This window comes from Equus przewalskii, chromosome 10, assembly GCF_037783145.1.
Source record: "Equus przewalskii isolate Varuska chromosome 10, EquPr2, whole genome shotgun sequence".
Classification (NCBI taxonomy): Eukaryota; Metazoa; Chordata; class Mammalia; order Perissodactyla; family Equidae; genus Equus; species Equus przewalskii.
Window position 1 is genome coordinate 15,344,894 of NC_091840.1, and position 17,682 is coordinate 15,362,575.

The window sequence follows — 17,682 nt, forward strand, 5'->3', positions numbered from 1 at the left end:
TTTGGAGAAGAATAGAGATCTCCCTTTCGGTTTAGGAGATGGTTGGGTTTAGAGTCTATAGCATATGTGTATACTTGCGAGTCACCCACCTCCTCTCATGTAACATTAGTTGATTCCTATGGTATTTCTTTTCCCCACCCTGAACCTTAAAATGAATCAGATTATTACTAATTTCCAGTGTTGCAATATTTCAAGATAAGTGGAGATACCGGGATGTTGAAAGACCAGGATCGGGGATGACTCTGTTCAAAGGCATGAAGACCTCTAGACTCTCTCAAATTCTTGGTGGGTTTTGGGCATGTTTTGATTGGTAGGACTGGAAGAATCCACAGTAAAGCCTGAGGAGAGATGAGGACCTGGTAAGTCATGGGTCTTTGTACTTCTGAGCTAAAAGGCATCCTCCATCCCAGTCTTATTACTTTACAGAACTGGAAACTGATCCCCAGAGAAATTTAATTATTTGCCCACAGCCTGAACCAGAACACATATCCCTGTGCACCATTTCATTTTCTTGAGCTTCATTCACTCAAAAAACATCTGTTGAGCATGTGCCAGGCTTGTGGGGGTACCTGAGGAACTTTGGGTTTTTGTAACTTGGAGTTTTGAGAGGATGATTAACAGGCTTTGGAGTTATGTGAACACAGGATAGGTAAAGGAGTGAGAAGGCAGACTGGGCAGGGAAGTGTGGGCTCAGAATCTGAGGGATCTGCTCTGGGCAGGGCCTGGGCACGCTGCCAGGTCAGCTTTCAGGAGGCCCAGGCATGGAACCTGCTGTCTTTTCCCTTGTATTACGCTGTTTAGGTGGTGAACTCCTTGAGGGCAGGAGTTTTATAGAACTTGGGGCTCCAGTGCCTTATTCAAAACAGGACCCTTCTTTCTGTATATCTGTAGGATAAAAAAGAGAGGCCAGCCTGAGGGTGGGGTTGAAATAAGTGAACTAGCAAGTAAGTTGGACTAGGTGAGCCGGCCAACAGGAAGAAGTGTGAAACAGGGAGTGCCTGGAAGAGATTGATAAATCCTTCATATCCTTGCCAACCTTCTTGAGCGTTGAGATCGTGATCTGGTGACTTACCTTGTTCCATGAGGTTAGTTCCCCCCGGCGTTCTTCCTGCTGTAGCAGCAATAGCCCTGGACCCGACTGCAGGTACTGGGGAGATGGAGCGCCCGGGAGAGTGAAAGAGAGGAGGGGGCACGTTTCACTCCTCCGGCTTTCCGAGGAGCCTTCTGATCCCGTGCACGGTGGCTGCCCAGACAAGTCCCTCAGATGAGGGGTCTCAGAAGGCAAGAGAGCTTGCGTTGGAATTTGTTCTGTAGGCCACATTTCATGACAAAAACAGCCTTAGTAAACTCTCCCGTGAAGTCTTGGTGTGTTATGCTCATACTCGGCTGTAAACCAGCTAAGCAACATTAGTCTAACATTGGGATAAATTAAAACACCAGAGAAGACTCACCTAGGGTGTGAACACAGGTTGTGTTTGGTAGACCAAACACTTCACCTTAGGGGAGTGTTTTTTTCCCTCCAGATTTGCTTTACACCGATATGAACAGTGCACGCCTTTCTGTTCTTCCTACAGGCTGCATAGGTAACAGATCAGACATGTAAAGAAGATTCTGCTTTTTGTGGCCCACTCTGTATGAGCACACAGTTGGCCTTCTGCCTGCTTCTTCATTCGCTCCTCTACATATCTCTCCAGCAGTACTGGCCCCCTAGGTCCTCAAACACAGTAAATTATTTTCAGCCTCAAGGCCTTTGCACAGACTGTTATCTGTGCCTAGAAAGTTCTTCCCTTCTTTTCCCCCTTCTTATAGATCCTAACTCAAATGTCACTCCTTCAGGAAAACTTTTGATGTTGTGATCTCTCACCTCCCAAAATAAGACCAGATTGGCTTCTCCTGTTATGCTCTCATGGTTCCCTGTATGTCTCTTTCATAGCACTTACTGCAGTTTGTCATTCTGTTGTGTGATTATTTAACTACTATGGTCCCTTACTAGACTGTAAGCCCCTCAAGGGCAGAAATTAGATCTCTATTGTGATTAGATTGTAGTGTCTTACATAGTTCTTGATTAATCATCGTAATAACTGACACACGGTGCTCACTGTACTAGACACTGTTCTAAGAGCTTTACATGTATTAACTCATTTCAATCTCCCAACAACCCTTTGAAGTAGGTATTATTATTATTCCCCCATTTTACACGTGAGAAAACCAAGGCACACAGAGGTAAGTGACTGCCCAGGGGGTCTGGCTCCAGAGTCTGTCCTTCTAACAGCCACTTTGTACTGCCCAGGCACTACATTGAGGCTTAACAAATATTTGTTGAATTGTTCAGCATCATCAGAAAATGAGGGGTACTACATAAGTGAGTTTCCTGGTAATTCAAACACAATCCTAGAACTTAAAATGTAGTCCCATTTGGTGAAAATCTTTTTAGCAGTTATACTCTTCCTCCTTCTTTTTTTTTTCATAAAGATTTTATTTTTTTCCTTTTTCTCCCCAAAGCCCCCCAGTACATAGTTGTATATTCTTCGTTGTGGGTCCTTCTAGTTGTGGCATGTGGGACGCTGCCTCAGCGTGGTTTGATGAGCAGTGTCATGTCCGCGCCCAGGTTTCGAACCAAAGAAACACTGGGCCGCCTGCAGCGGAGCGTGCGAGCTTAACCACTCAGCCACGGGGCCAGCCCCTCTCTTCTTCCTTCTTAAGCACCACAAACTAAACATATTTTAACCTTTTCTCAATTATTCCAGATCGTCAGCACCAGCTATTTTATTATTGCTGTCTGCCCATGAGGGTAAGAAATGGAGAGTAATTGAGGTTTGAGACAGAGTGGATAATCAGGTTTTTGAGTTTTGTTTACTTTCTCATGATATCTTTGGCTAGCACCAATTTCTTTAATAAATTGATCTTCCTTGGGGCTGGCCCTGTGGCCAAGTGGTTGAGTTCATGCACTCTGCTTCGGATCCTGAGCATAGACATGGCACCCCTCATCAAGCCACGCTGAGGCAGCGTCCCTCATAGCACAACCAGAAACACTCACAACTAGAATATAAACTATGCACTGGGGGACTTTGGGGAGAAGAAGAAGAAGAAAAAAAAGATTGGCAACAGATGTTAGCTCAGGCACCAATCTTTAAAAAAAAAAAAAAGATCTTCCTTAATATTTACGTAACTCTTATCTTTGAAATTCTTAGTATTTGTTTTGCTTTCCTAGCATTTAAAGAGATGTTGCTGTTTCTCAGTTTTCATAAGAAAAAGCTGATATGGAAGCTTTGCTCCACAATTCAGATGCCCCTGTAAGCTATTGTTCTGAACTGGAGAAATTGGCAATTAGGTTGGATGACCTCCAGATGAGGCAAAAGCCTGACCAGGACGGTGACTTAGGAAGAGGGATGGAGCCTGTTGACAGCAGAGAATGCCCTATAAAATCGTGTCCCCTCTCCCATCCCTACCTTGGACAGCCATTTCTCCTTTCTCGGGAGGGAGTTCTGTTCTTGGTATCTGGAAGGGCTTCTGCCTTGAACCCAAAGGCTTGATATCTCCTTGCAGGTAATTCTTTTTTGCTTCTGTTTCGTGTCTACCACTTGATAAGCTGGAGGAAGCAGCGGTGTTTGATCTTGGCCAGTCCTCTTGCTTTGCTCTTCTTTCTCCATCCTCAGTTTTTGCACCACCACTCTGTAGATTTGGTTGTGCCAATACAGTCTTCCAAGCAGTTTCTTCTGCTTTCCTATCTCTGTCTAAATGTGTGAGAATTGCATAGAGATGTTTACATTTGCCTCTCAGACGTGCCTAGGAAATAGAAACCTATACTGAAATTATGGAAATCTGGTGGCATAAGATTTTTTTTCATGTGGAAAAGTCAATATTCAGATCTGTGTTTCCTTCCTTTTTTGTTAGCATCTTATTCCTACTAAGTGAAGCAGTCATGGCTTCCTGCGTGAGGCTCATCAGTGTATGTTTGGTCATTAAAATGGTTCTTGCTGTTCAAAGGAGTTATCATGTGCTAATCAGCAATGTGCGTTTCCTCAGCACTGGCATGAAAAGAATGACTCGCTTCGTCAGAGGAATTGGCAGTGGCTACTGTATTATCATCATCGTCATCATCATCATAATCACCATGCATTTTTTTAAAACCATTAGGACTGGGCTGGGTAAAAGTGTCTTGCAGTAATTCTTTTATGGTGGCTAAGGGTATGACCTTTGACTCTTCGTGATGCTCTTCCCACCCACTTAGATCTACAGTGGGATCTCAGGAATTTTTATTCAGAACATTTTTTAAAGCCCCCACCCTGTATAATTTGCAGTGTCTTTTGGTTTATTGGGTGTCTATGTAGAATCTACAAACTACATTTTGCTCTCATCCAAGAGACCCTACCCCCATATCAGAGCAGAGTCCTGATCTTCATCTGCCCCAGAAGGACTCAGAGGGGAGCTGCAGGCCTGAAGTTAATTTAAGCTCATAGTTCTCAGAGAACCATGATTTAAAGTAGTGAAATTATAGTGTGGTGTAGTGGGCAAAGGACCAGACGGGGAGGCGGAGACCTTGCCTCCAGTCCTGTGTCTATGGTTAACTGTCTGTGGTGCCTTGGGCAAGTCACTTCACCTCTCTGGGCCTTGACTTCCTCTCCTGTGAAATGAGAGAGTGGGATAAGGTGATCTCTTTACCTCTTTTCATCTCTAAAATTACATGTCCCAGATCAAACCTACTGTTTGATCTGTGTTGTACGGGAGCCTCATGGACTTGAACGACTATCCAGCTAATTGGAGAGGGGAGGATGGTATTGTGGAGGAAGGAGCCAGTAGAGAACCGGATAATCCTCATACGTACTTCAGACAATGGGGATTCTGATGAAGGGAAGTCAGTCTGGTCGGGTATCTCTACTAGATTTCGTTAAAGCTTGGCAACGTCTGGCAAGCGTAGGTGGCAATTATGTCATAAATATAGTTGTTTGTAGATAATTTTTATTTAACTAGAGCATTTATCCGCTTTCTGCTTGACCCCTTCTGTTCCCTTCCCCCCAAAAGAAATTGCTAACCAAGTAGCAAAATTGACAGCAGATAGTTGCTATTATCAGGCTTGAAAATTTGGTGTCTCGTTGTCTTTTTTTTTCTTGGTGTTTTCCTATGAGGACTTCCTAATAGGTTTAGCTGCAGATGAGTATACATACTCAAATGGATCAAATCTCGCTTTACCTAAGGCTGGTAGTCCCCTTAAGAATTTACAGTCTAAGTCAGACCTTTATTAGTTTAGTTTGTTTTTGATGCTGCTCCATTAAGGAAAGTGAGCCTAATACGTTTCTCCAGTTTTACAAGATCTAAATTGCTGCTGTTTCCCTTTAATGAAGACAACAAAATAATAGTGGCAGTACCTGCATTCTAAATCTCAATCACTAAGTGATTGTGAAAGCTTCAGTTTTAGTTGTCATATCTATAAAATGCTTAGGGACCTTAGAGATTGGCTACCACCTAAGACCAAGGGCTTGTTTCCTTGACCATGGTGTAGTAAAGGGTTTCATGCCCAAATGTGTTTCCTCCCCCATGGTGTCAATATAAGTTGAAGGCAGGGGGACCATGAAGACAAATGGAACTGCCAGCTGCTTGAACTTAGACACTTAGCCTGGGGCCCCTAAACCAGTTGGTGGGGGAGGGAATATATTCACCTGTTGTGAAATTAGCATACCTTTGCACCCACGAATAAAGTGGTTTTATGAGGAACCTTTTATCAGATCCATTAAATGGGTGGCCTAAACTGAAGAATTGTAACTGTCTTGGGTGGTGGTTAATTACATCACGCCAGAATTGCCACAAATTCTAGTTTAATTCTCTCAGTTGCTTAGTTTGGAAACCACACAGAGCTCTTCAGTTAGGCCTTGCCCTTTGCTGCATCCCAGCCAGACACCTGACTCCCATCCAAAGCAAATGTCATGGTTACCTTTGTAACCAGCTGATAGGCTGGGTAGCAGGAACTATATGGTTGATGGATTATTGCTGACCTACACACAGGTAAACGAAGTATAACAGGATTTGGAATGATTCTGTAGTAGACTGAAATCATTAAAACATAGGCACAATTAAACAAAAAATGTCTAATATCACCAGTGTTTTAAACCTGTTCTTAATCTTTGTCCCAATTCACTAGACAGGAGACTAAACACTGTGAGTTTTGTGTCGCTACCCAGATGGCTGTCTAGGAGTCTCTATGTTTGGAGAGGAGAACTTTCCTGTTGGATCAGATGTGTAGATGAGCTGGGGCCTGGGGAGCAGGGTTGGATCTGTCTCATCCGGCCTTAACGTAAGATGCCTTCAGAGGGAGGCCTGTGGGAGCGGCTGGGTTAGCCCACTCTCCTGATTGGTATGAGGCTGATACTCACGTGGGCTTTATTTGTCACCAAGAGATCTGTATGTAGTGGGGGTGTGCTGGCATTTACTGGGCGCTGATTTCAGTCTTAGGCTGCTTTGGTGAATTCTTGATGGTTTTTTGGCCATCATGGGGCACGGTCTTCTTTCATGTGATCAAATGGCATTAGAATGACAGTACTCTGCTGGGTACTTCTGTAAAGCAACCAGAATTGCAAATAGCCAGGCTTTGTTGGAGTTTATAGTCTGAAGTAGATAATGCTGCTGCAAGTAGCAGAATTGTAGACACAGATGTCCTTCTTTTGAATATCATTTAGTGCTTGCCAAGGGACTACGTTACAAAATACTATTCTGAGGCACTTCCTGCTGAATTGACATATTACTGCACAGGTTGACTTGAGGTGCTTCTGCGTGTGTGTGGTGCCCTATGGGACTGCTGTCCCAATGGCGGGCCAGAAAGTGTCTTACCGATAGCTCTTAAAATCAGCTCATCCAGGGGCCGGCCTGGTGGGCAAGTGGTTAAGTTCTTGTACTCTGCTTCGGCGGCCCAGGATTTCACCAGTTTGGGTCCTGGGTGTAGACCTAGCACCGCTCATCAGGCCGTGCTGAGGTGGCGTCCCACATAGCACAACCAGAAGGACCTACAACTAGAATATACAACTATGTACTGGGGGGCTTTGGGGAGAAGAAGAAAAGAAAAAAAAAAAAGATTGGCAATAGATGTTAGCTCAGGTGCCAATCTTAAAAAAAGAAAATCAGCTCCTGCATCTGTGGCTTTCGGCTAGTTATAGTCAGCAGAATAATCCCGTCTGTTTGCCATTACCCCTCACCTCTATTTTCTTACCCATCAGACACCACTTCCCTCACTGCATCCACACGTGCACACATGCAGTCTTGTCTTTCCTCCCCTTTTAGGTCCTTTGGCATTGGTACATTGCCCGCAGAGAATGCTCTTCTCACCTCCCAGTATTATTGCTGAGGTTAATAATTATAAGTTCTGATTCCTTAGCACATTCTAATCCATTTGAAATGTATTATTCTACACTTGGTGACATGCAGCTTTAATTGTTCTCAAGATTTCATGTGTCCTAAGTAGTAAAACAAAATACCCTAGAAATCTTTCTTCTGTGATCCTTCCCTCACTTGCATACCTGTTTTGAGCCTCACCTGTAATACCATAATGTGTAGTCATTAACAAGCAAAAATGAACTCCTAAGTCACTTTACCTTCACTTGACTGCTGTGGCCAGCCGTGCAGTGGATTTGAGCCCTGGGGAGGAGCCCCTGCACTGCAAAAGGCAGACTGGTCTTTGATGGCAGGTTGGAGGTTCCAGGAATTTAGGTACACGCTCTATTGTGTAATCATACTCTATTGGAAACATGCCAGTGTCCTTGCTAGAGTTATACAAGTATTCTTGGTTTGGAGGAATGGTTTTCTTAACCTTAAATAAATAAAACTAAAGTTAGGATTATGCAATATAACAGTAATCCAATGAACATAGATGAAAAATTAGTAAGAAAAAACAAAACCAAAAGACAGCCTCTGAACAGATCCTGGAAATCGGTGTGGTACTCCTAAAAGAAAAATCTTTTCTGTGAATCAAACTTATGGACAAAGAGAACAGTTTAGTGGGTACCAGGGGGAAGGAGGCTTGGGGGTGGGCACAAGTGGTGAAAGGGCACATTTATATGGTGACTGCCAAATAATAATGTACAACTGAGATTTCACAATGTTATAAACTATTATGACCTCAATAAAAAAAAAGCCTCTGAACAAATCCTGGAAATTGGTGTGGCACTCCTAAAAGAAGAATCTTTTCTGTGAATCTTCTGCCCTTCCTACCTCCACTCCAAAAGATCACAGTATTTATTATAATATTAGAATATAATAATCTGCCTAATCAAATTTTTTTTTAATTTTAAGTATCTTTACTGTTTTTAGTTATCCTACTAAACTAGCACTACAGTGTTGCCTTATCAATTTAGCTTTTAGAGATGTACAATTGGGTTAGACTTGATCGATTTACATGCCACCTGAGAAGTGCACGGCTCTCTGCTTCACAGCAGGGGTCTTCTGTGTGTGTGCCCTTTTTGTGGGGCCTGGATGTGCCGGTTTTGTAAATGGAACCGATACTGCAACACTCACCACGTGTGGATCACTTTGGACACTGGGAATGAGACGAGTGTGTGCATGGCACCACTCCTTCCCACTGACTTCGAGTTGAAAAGTCTCTTATTTTTATTAACCTTCTTTCTGACCCTTGTTATTATTAGGTAGTCAGTTAACCTGTGGACTGTTTCTTGAGATGAGTGTCTGAAATTTAAGAGTTGTGTTTCTCTGGAAAATGCAGTATTCTGAAACCCTGGTGAGGGGCAGTGTTCCTGTGTTCTGAAGCTCAGAGGAGCCTTCAGGGGGCTTCTCTGCTGTTCTTTCTTGAGGGGCAGAGTGAGTGGAAATGAGCAGCCCCCGCTGTGGTAGAGGTGGCAGCTGAAACCGAGGCCCGAGGCCTTGCTGGTTGTCCCCTCCAGCCCTGGTGAGCTGCCGCCTCGCCTGACTAGTCCCATCTACTAGTTGAGAAATTGGCGGGGTTTTATTAAAGGCTGTTTCATTTGTTTTTGTGCTGCTTAAACACATGCCTATCCCTTGTGTTCATCATCCTCTTTGCCGAGGAGTTTTTCTAAGCAAAGTTATTTCAGAAGAGATTTTTTTTCTTACCTGAAATATAGGGAGTTAAGTTCATTAATGCAAGAACAACTAACAATTAACTGAGTTTAGAATATTAGAGAATGGAATTGTTGGTAACTTACCTTTTAATCATCTCTGTGTAAGCAGTTGGTGGTTGCTTCCACGTCTTTGTAGTAAAGGCAAAGTGAGTGGCGTGTCTCATTATGAAGTGGCGTAGATCCCGGACCTCGTGAAACCTTACTTTATAACCAGAAGATTGAACATGAGGACCCAGCCCCAAAATTGCGTTTGTTTTCATGAGAGGGAGACTCTTAAAGTCCTGACTGGGCAGGGCTGCAGTGAGGATGGTTTGAACACTGAATCAACCTAAGTAAAATGAGCTGGTTTTACCAGTAGCCGTTTCCCCAGCATCACCTGCTCTGAATTGCCAGACTTCAGAGTCCTCAGGCTGGGCGTTTCCAGAATTGTTTTCTCGGGGTCACCTCTTGTGAGAGGGCGTATGTTGTCAGAATTCCATGAGGACCCATTAGCTAATGGATGTCTAGTTTTAGGCTAGACTAGATTACTCACCACCACTGTTCTCACCCTCTACAGTGTTACTGTGATTGTGTCTTAGCAGTCACCACTGAAGCTAGGAGAGTATGTCCCACTAGTGGGAAAAATGAGCCAGATTCCGGGGAGTCAACTTGAAGTAGATCTGCAGAGTCAGCATTTTCTTGCCATCTTCAGGCTCTCTGGAAACTAGTGTCTATTATGGGACTATTATTGCCATTTCATCCATCATAGCAAAATGGAGCACTGATGACTAAAAAGGCTGGGTGAAGGTGATATGCTAGTTCATTATTGTGCAGCAGTGTTTTTAGAAGTTCAGGTACAGATAGTTCTCAGTTGTGCTCACTATTGCAAAAGGCATCTAAAAGCTTATTTGATTCAATTAGTTTTAGCAATTATATCTGAAGGCAGGAATGTGCATGCCTTAAAAAATGGCAGGGTAGTGACCAGCCGAGTGGCATAGTGGTTAAGTTCGCGTGCTCTGCTGCAGTGGCCCTAGGTTCACTGGTTTGGATCCTGGGCATGGACCAACACACCCCTCATCAAGCCATGCTGCGGCAGCGTCCCACATACAAAATAGAGGAAGATTTGCACATATATTAGTTCAGGGCCAATCTTCCTCACTGGAAAAAAGAAAAATGCCAAGGGTAAGGAGCCAGAAATTCTGTAATATTGGGTTGGCTTATGAGAGAATAGCTCTGTTCAGAGTGGTTCCCCAGGCATTCTAATTTGAAACCGTCAAGAGCCTTCAAAGAAGAGACAGGGTTTGTGACGTCACTGTGGACATTGTGATTAACCGTCAGCACTCTCAGTTGCTAAATTCAACATCTAGCCAAACCTGGTATTTTTGCGATTTTTAGAAGACTATGTTAGGTTATGTGATTAGTGTTTTATTTCAATTCACCAACCAACCATAGACAATTGCTCTTCCTGTGGTTTCCATGATGCTTAGACAAGGCAGGTGGCTTTTGTTTCCACACTAGTAGTGAAGCAGCACTGAAATTTGTAGTAAATATTAACTCTTTTTAGGACTAATACTGTGATAAGATATATTTGAGGGTATATAGTTCATTATAATTGTACTGTAGGCTTTAATAACAACACCAAAACTCTTCTGTTCTGGGATGCACACTCTTACTGGGAGACCTCTGCCCCTTGTTTGGAGGATATTAATGATCGAAGGTGGTTGAGTTGCCTAATGTCCTAACTTTACCTGGAACTTAGGAGCTCAGGGAAGCTCCTTTAACTTCCAGCTTCTCTCCCACCTGCTGACGTCTCCATCTCCTTTCTATTTTATGAAATATTCATTGCAGACTACATGATCATATTATAGAGCATTTGGAAAATAGGGGAGAAAACAACTATTGCTACAATTTTGCAATATTTTCTTCCTCTTTTTTTTCTGTATGTATTTTTTTTTTAAAGCTGTGTGTGTTTGTGTGTGTCAGGACTGTTTCAGTTGTGAGTGATGGAAACCTAGTTCCAACAAGCTTAAGCAAAGAGAATTTATTGTGAAGATTGGGGTGCCTCTGAGCCCAAGGACAGGTACTTGGCTAGGCCTGAGGAACAGTGGAAGCCGGGGCGTGATCTCCCGATCTTTCAGCTGTGTTTCTTCTCTTTGTCTTACTCTTGTCCAGCTTTTTCTACATGGAGGAAAATGCATTCACAGAACTCTCCCAAGTTTAGCTTTTTACTGCTTCAGTCCCCCAGAGAGTTCAACCCAATTCTTGTGTGATCCCAAGACCTAGTGTACAAAATGGTTGTTCCAGGGCTGACTTTGATGGGTGGGGGCAGTGCAGCAGAGATTTCTACCTCTTGGCCCTAGGTGTGCATACTTCTTCCCTTTTCGTTTATTCAGTCTCCAAACTGCCCCCACCTGACAGAAGCCAGCCATCCCGTGTCAAGCTGCAAGCCCAGTCCCCTCTTCCCAATGGGAGACAGCCCTGTGTCCTTTAGCTACACCCTCGGTGATCCTGTCACAGGGCCACTGTTCTCCAGGCTAGGGTGCTCTGGGCAGTGTGTGCTCCTCCGGTTCAGGTGTGAGCGGGTCCAGGTCAGTCTTGTCACCATGTATATACCCTTTGGGCTAAAAGAATTTTAACTATCCCCCAAACAGTTGGTATACATGGTTTTTGGGTTCCCGGCTTGGGCAGGCACCACCATTGAGGCTTCTGTTTTTCTAGTCGGGTCGTACTGAGACTAAGTTCCTAGTTTGAAAGGTAGAATCAGAGGATAGACTTAGCAGACCCTTATTCCTCAGACTTAAGGTTTTACACAGAGAACAGCATCAGCAGGCAGTGATAAAGCCTGCTCTTGGTTCCCCCATTCCAGGTGAGTCGGCCCTGCTCTGGGCAGAGTAAAGGGCGGAACGAGCATGCTCTTCCAGGCCAGGCACAGGTAAGAGATGAGATGAATGAGGTTCTGGCAGCTGCTTCGCCCCCTCTGCCAGCGGGTCTCCACCACGGAAAAGGAATGCAGGGACTGGAGTGTTTGTCCTGCCACCTCAGGCTGCCCTGGAGAGAGCCACTGGGCTTTCCCTTTTAAGGAATTAACTAGATGTCACCCTGGCTCTTACAAGAGTGACCAGGTATTGTGGAGTCAGGCTCTCATGCACAAGGAACCTCCCAATGTTTTATGTTTAGTGCTAAAAGCCAGCCATACTCTTATATTTTAAAAAGAGCATTTATGCTAAAATTCAGACTGTCATAGTATAAGCAAATTGAGTTGGCCTGTTTTTGATGCAAAACCCATAGTAACCAGCTAATTTGCGGGGCAGTATTGTGACAAAGGAAGAGAAAATCTCATTACAAGGTGGCATTGCTGTATGGGCCCATACCTCAAAAGGATGTTGTCCTGGGAATCCTTACTAGCTATTGCCTGCACATGTGTGCATTATGCACATGCGAATGCACACACAAACCCAGCTGCTCCCATGGAAACCATGTGGATGAGGGTATAGTTCCTAGCAAAGCTGGAGGACAGGGAGAGCAAAAGAAATATGTCCAATATAATTATAACCACAGTGTACATTAAATTTTGGATTCTATAATTTTAATATGATAACATATATAAACATTTTTCTGTATTGTAGATTTTTCCAAGTGCTATTTCAGTGACTACATAATATTCTCTTGAGTGTATGTGTCATAATTTGTTTCAGCCATTTAGATATTATTGGAAGTTTGTATCTTTCCAGTTTTTCGTGTTTATAAATGGGATGTAATGAGTATCATTGCACACAGAGTTTTTCCCATACCTGGAATTATTTCTTTAGGATATAGAAGTAGAATTACAGGATCAAAAATGTGAGTACTTCTATGCTTTCCAGAAAGATGGCACTAACATAATTTTCATTGCTACCAACAATGGATGAGAAAGCGAATTTCGCTACCTTTGGCTATTTTCTGTAAAATGTTTTTAAGTTCATTAAGCATAAAAGGTACATTTTGAATTAAATTATATTTTGATTATAGATGAAGAACAATTTGGGTTATGTTTTTCACATATTTTCCTTTATAACATGTCTCTTTTGAAATCTTAGTGTGTTATTAACTCTTTATATTATGAGAGCTGGTTTTCCTATTTTGCTTTAAACATTTCCCCCTAATTATTTGTCTTTTAAGATTTCGTAAGCGTTTGTGGGTGTGTTGGCATTCTTCTTTATCATGGAGTCTTGCAAGATGACCAGGTTTTAGAAAGTAAAATATAACCGAGAGGAGGAAGTCAGTTAGAAAGCTGAGTGTCCTTTCTCCCTCTGTTTCAGTGGAGGCTGCTGGTGGATTATTTCAGAATCCCTGTCCTTGTCATGTTAGATCATAAGCCTGTCTGTCTGCAGGAAGGATTGCTGCTCAGATAGAATAAGGCAACCTGATCCTATTCCTGACTCAGCTGTTGTCTAGACGTGTGCCCTTGATGGGAACTTAGGGTCTCCAACCTCAGTTTCTTCACGTGTAAGATGGCAGATTTTAGAAAGATAACTTTTGGGGGTGGGGGTCTGGGATCGTTTATGCCCAAGGTGAAGGTTCATACTGACCATGAAGATTCTTCTACATCTCATTGCAGATTTTTGGAAGTCCCAGCACAGTGACGCTTCCTGAAACCTTGTTGTTTGTGTCAACACTGGATGGAAGTTTGCATGCTGTCAGCAAGAGGACAGGCTCCATCAAATGGACTTTAAAAGAAGGTAATTTGGATTTGGCCATTGGGTAACATGGATATTTGCTCAGCTGCTTCCAAGGAAACATTGCAGAAAAGGAGAAAAACAGTTATATATTATTTAATAAAATAAAAAAGGATAATGGAGTCAAGGAGAGGAAAGGGAATTATACTCAAAGGGTACGTTTACAGCTGGAATTGTGATTATCCACTAAGTGCATCAGTTGAAGAGGCGTGCTTTATCCTTTTTTTTCCCTTTTTTCTTTTTTTTGCTTCTGTCCAGATTTCATGTTTAAATGGCTCTAGGCTTTTCTATTAATAGTACTGCCCGGTTGGTCTCCATGAAGACATGCTGCATTAGATTTTTTTTAAGTTCTAACGATTAGAATCTTATCATTATAATTACAAGAAGGTATCTTCTCTGACCTCAAATTACTAATTTATTTTTATAGAAGCTAAAATAATTGCCGGCTGTCAGATTTGACATTCGTCCACATTAGCCACTTTATTGGCTCTTTACGGTGAGGGGAGTAAAAGACTGAGCTTGTTGCTCATTTAATCCACCGTGCTTCCATTTTATGATCTTGTGTTCCTGGTGACAGCAGAGTGGAGTCCTACAGCTGGGAAACTGTATTCGATTTCCAAAGTAATCTGCCCAGGTAAAGCCATGTATATCCCAAGATTTGGGGCTTTCAGTGTCATCTCTATTATTCTGTCTAGTAATAATTCTCATTTGGCCCTAGATTAGGGTCTGACCAGCATGTTCTCTTCCGTCACTAATCTGTGACTCATTATTTTCATGAGCACAGCAAGTGTTTTTCCTTCCTTAATAAAATGTTCCAAAACAGTATTCTAGATGGAAAAATATTGGCCTATGTCAGAAGGTCACGCATCATCTTGTCAATTTAGCAGCAGACCTCGTTCCCATCCATAGATGATGGCAGCTGGGGGACCACAGACCACCCTGAGTATCTGGGTCCTGCTTGCATCAGCAAGAACTTTAAGCAACCGAAAGGACCGGCTATCTCAGGAGTCAGTGGCCACAAGAAGACTGTAGAGCTGGGTTTTGGCGTTGCATTACAGGCTCCCAGAATGTTATCAGCACTGTCTCCCCTTCGTGTTTAAGCCTTCTCATGTTTTTAATACAAACAAAAGCAGAGTTCTTTAAATTTCAGAATTTCTGATTTTGTGCAAAGATGACAATCAAGTCACAAAAGGATTGAACTAAATATTTTCACGGTTAAATGTTAGTGCTGTTCCTCAGTTTCAGTCTTTCTAGGCAGGGCATTTCTGCCCCAAGCCACTTCATTCTTCTGCTTTGCTTTTCCCTGCATGTATTGTTTGAAATTGATCTTCTCCAAGTCTTAATTTTTACAAGTAGCATTGGCTATATCTGGAAAACTGTGTCCTGCCTTGTTTGTTACTTAGCCAAACATAAGAGTCAATCTGTTCTCTCCTGTAACTTAGAGCTTAAAAATTTGCCTCTTTCATAATTGAACACGTGTTTAGAGAACCTAGTCTGTGAAAGATACTATATGGGGCACAAAGAAGAAAAAGACAGTTCTTGCCTTCAAGGAGTCCACAGTCTGCTAGGGAGAAATGACAAGTACACAGAACTGCAACAGAGAGCAGAGTGTTGTAACTGCCAAAGAGAGGTGCTAGGAAGTGCTGTGAGCCCACGTCCATCTGCGGGGGCAGGAAAGACTTCGTGAGGCTGTCATGGTAGAGCTGAGCCTTGGTGCATGGATTGAATTTCAGTGGGGAGTGAGGCCTGGAAAGGAGCAAAGGAGGCAGCAGGTTCTAGGGTGCAGGGACAGGTCCTGTTTGGGAGGAGCTTAGGGACAGAGGTGGAGGGAGGGAGGCCCGTAGAGGGTATGTTGAGCCCTACTGTAGCACTGAGGCATTTGCACTTGAATGAACAGGAAGTTGGGAGCCATAATGTGATTGAGCAGGGGAGTGGCTCAGCAGGTGCTCTGCTTCCAGATTAATCCAGCAGCGGTGTGTGGGATGACTAGAGACAGGAAGGCCAGTGAGAGGTGAGACAGACCTGAAAAGGGGGGCAGGGAGAAGGAAAGAGGTGGGAAGGATGAGAGGCGTGCCAGAAATAAAATCAGGAGAATCCAACAACTGATTAAGTAGGCAGAGCAGGGAGGAGTTAAAAGACACAAAGGAAGAATTAGAGAAATCCCATTGAGGTTTAATAATTTCAAGTAATAGTCAATATGTTCTAGGTCTCACTGTTTTTTCTGAGAATGCAGTAGCTTTTTAGCTAAATTCAGCCCGGATACCAGTAACCTCAAAATATATTTCTGTACAAAGATTAAAGATGGTGATGTATAGAGACCCTGAGTTTTCAATTTAATTCTAATCTTGCAATTATAACTAAAGATTTCAAAATTGATATTTGTAAACCATTGATATGTAAGTAGATTATAAAGATATCCAGATATTGTTTTAGGCCCTAAGGTACAGCGAGTGAAGGAAATGGACAAAATCCCTGCCCTCGTAGAGCTTTCATCCCAGTGAGGAACAGACAAGAGATAAATTACGCAGTGGTGGTAAGCCCTATGGAGAAAAATAAAGCAGGAAAGTGGACTAGGCAGGTCAGGTGTGGGGTGGGGGTTAAGCAGAGTCGGCCCACTGAGAAGGCATCATTTGAGCAAGAACTCAAGAAGGCAGGGGAGTCTTAGGCAGAAGCTATAGCAGGGGCAAAGGTGGCAGTGTGCTTGGCCTGGTGGAGGAAGAAAGAGCATGGAAGTGGGAGTGGCTGAAGTGGGGTAAGTAGGGGAAGAAGGAGATGAGCTCAGAGGGCCAGTCATGTCGGCATGCAGTGCTCCCTTTACATAATATTTATTATAAAAATGCCCGTACCACTATCCTGAAATGAAACTTATAGATAGTAACCTACATACACAGTTTTAAAAAGAAAAATGTATCACCCAATTGATAATCTGAAATAATAGGAAAGTAATTTTTAATCACGTGTGTAATGTAACATGTAAATGTTCGGACACGTGCTGACCTTACTGACACGCCACCTATGAGTGAGTGCAATGCCTCTTAACGCAGACTGATGGAAGTGTGGACTAGGATACCACGATTCCTGTGAGGACTGGATTTCCAAGATGGTCAACAACTCTTGGTAATGTTTCAAACAAAAAAAGGACATCCTTACCTGATTTATACAGTAGTCATATTCCAAGAAGATTCAGTGTATAAAATCATGCAAAAAACACTTTTGTGCTTTAATGTAAAGCAGTTAGGTTGTAGGCTTTTGGCTCATGTGAGTGTCTGGCAGAACATCAGAGCAGCCTGCAGATACGGGGTGATCTTCGGCTAAGCAGGACTACCAATCATCTCTGGCCCCCACACTTAGTGCCTGTATCGCCCCCCCATTCCCTGTGACCACCAGGAAATGCCCTCACAGATTTCCTGAGCGCTGCCTAGTGAGCTGTGCCCTCATGGAGACACCAGTGGCTGGTGTTAAGGATGTTGGCTTTTTCAAAGCCATTGGAGAAATCTGAGCAGAGGAATGGCATGCCCTGGTCTTATGGAGTGAATGTGTTCCCCCGCAAAATTCGTATGTTGAAGCCTTATCCCCCAATGTGATGGTATTTGGAGTTGGAGGCTTTGGGAGGTGATTAGGTTTAGATGAGGTCATGAGGGTGGGATTAGTGCCCTTAGAAGAAGAAGGGACCAGAACTCACGCTCTCTCCACCATGTGAGAACACAGTGAGAAGGCAGCCATCTGTAGGCCAGAAGAAAGCTCTCACCAGAACTCAACCATGCTGATACCCTGCTCTTGGACTTCCAGCGTCCAGAACTATGAGAAATAAATGTCTGTTGTTTAAGTCACCCAGTCTATGGTATTTTGTTATGGCAGCCTGAGCTGACTAAGACACCTGGCCTCCACTTTACAAGATCAACAGGTGCTGT

General features: G+C 43.2%; 1 protein-coding gene across 2 annotated transcripts in view; it reads left to right on the forward strand.

The window, feature by feature from the left end:
- ERN1 (endoplasmic reticulum to nucleus signaling 1) overlaps positions 1 to 17,682 on the forward strand; it is an 81,934-nt gene that overhangs the window by 11,815 nt on the left and 52,437 nt on the right. For both annotated transcript variants that reach the window (XM_070560245.1, XM_070560246.1), the window contains exon 2: positions 13,654 to 13,774. In XM_070560245.1, the coding sequence (XP_070416346.1) occupies positions 13,654 to 13,774 (121 nt within the window). The remainder of the gene's footprint in view (positions 1 to 13,653; positions 13,775 to 17,682) is intronic.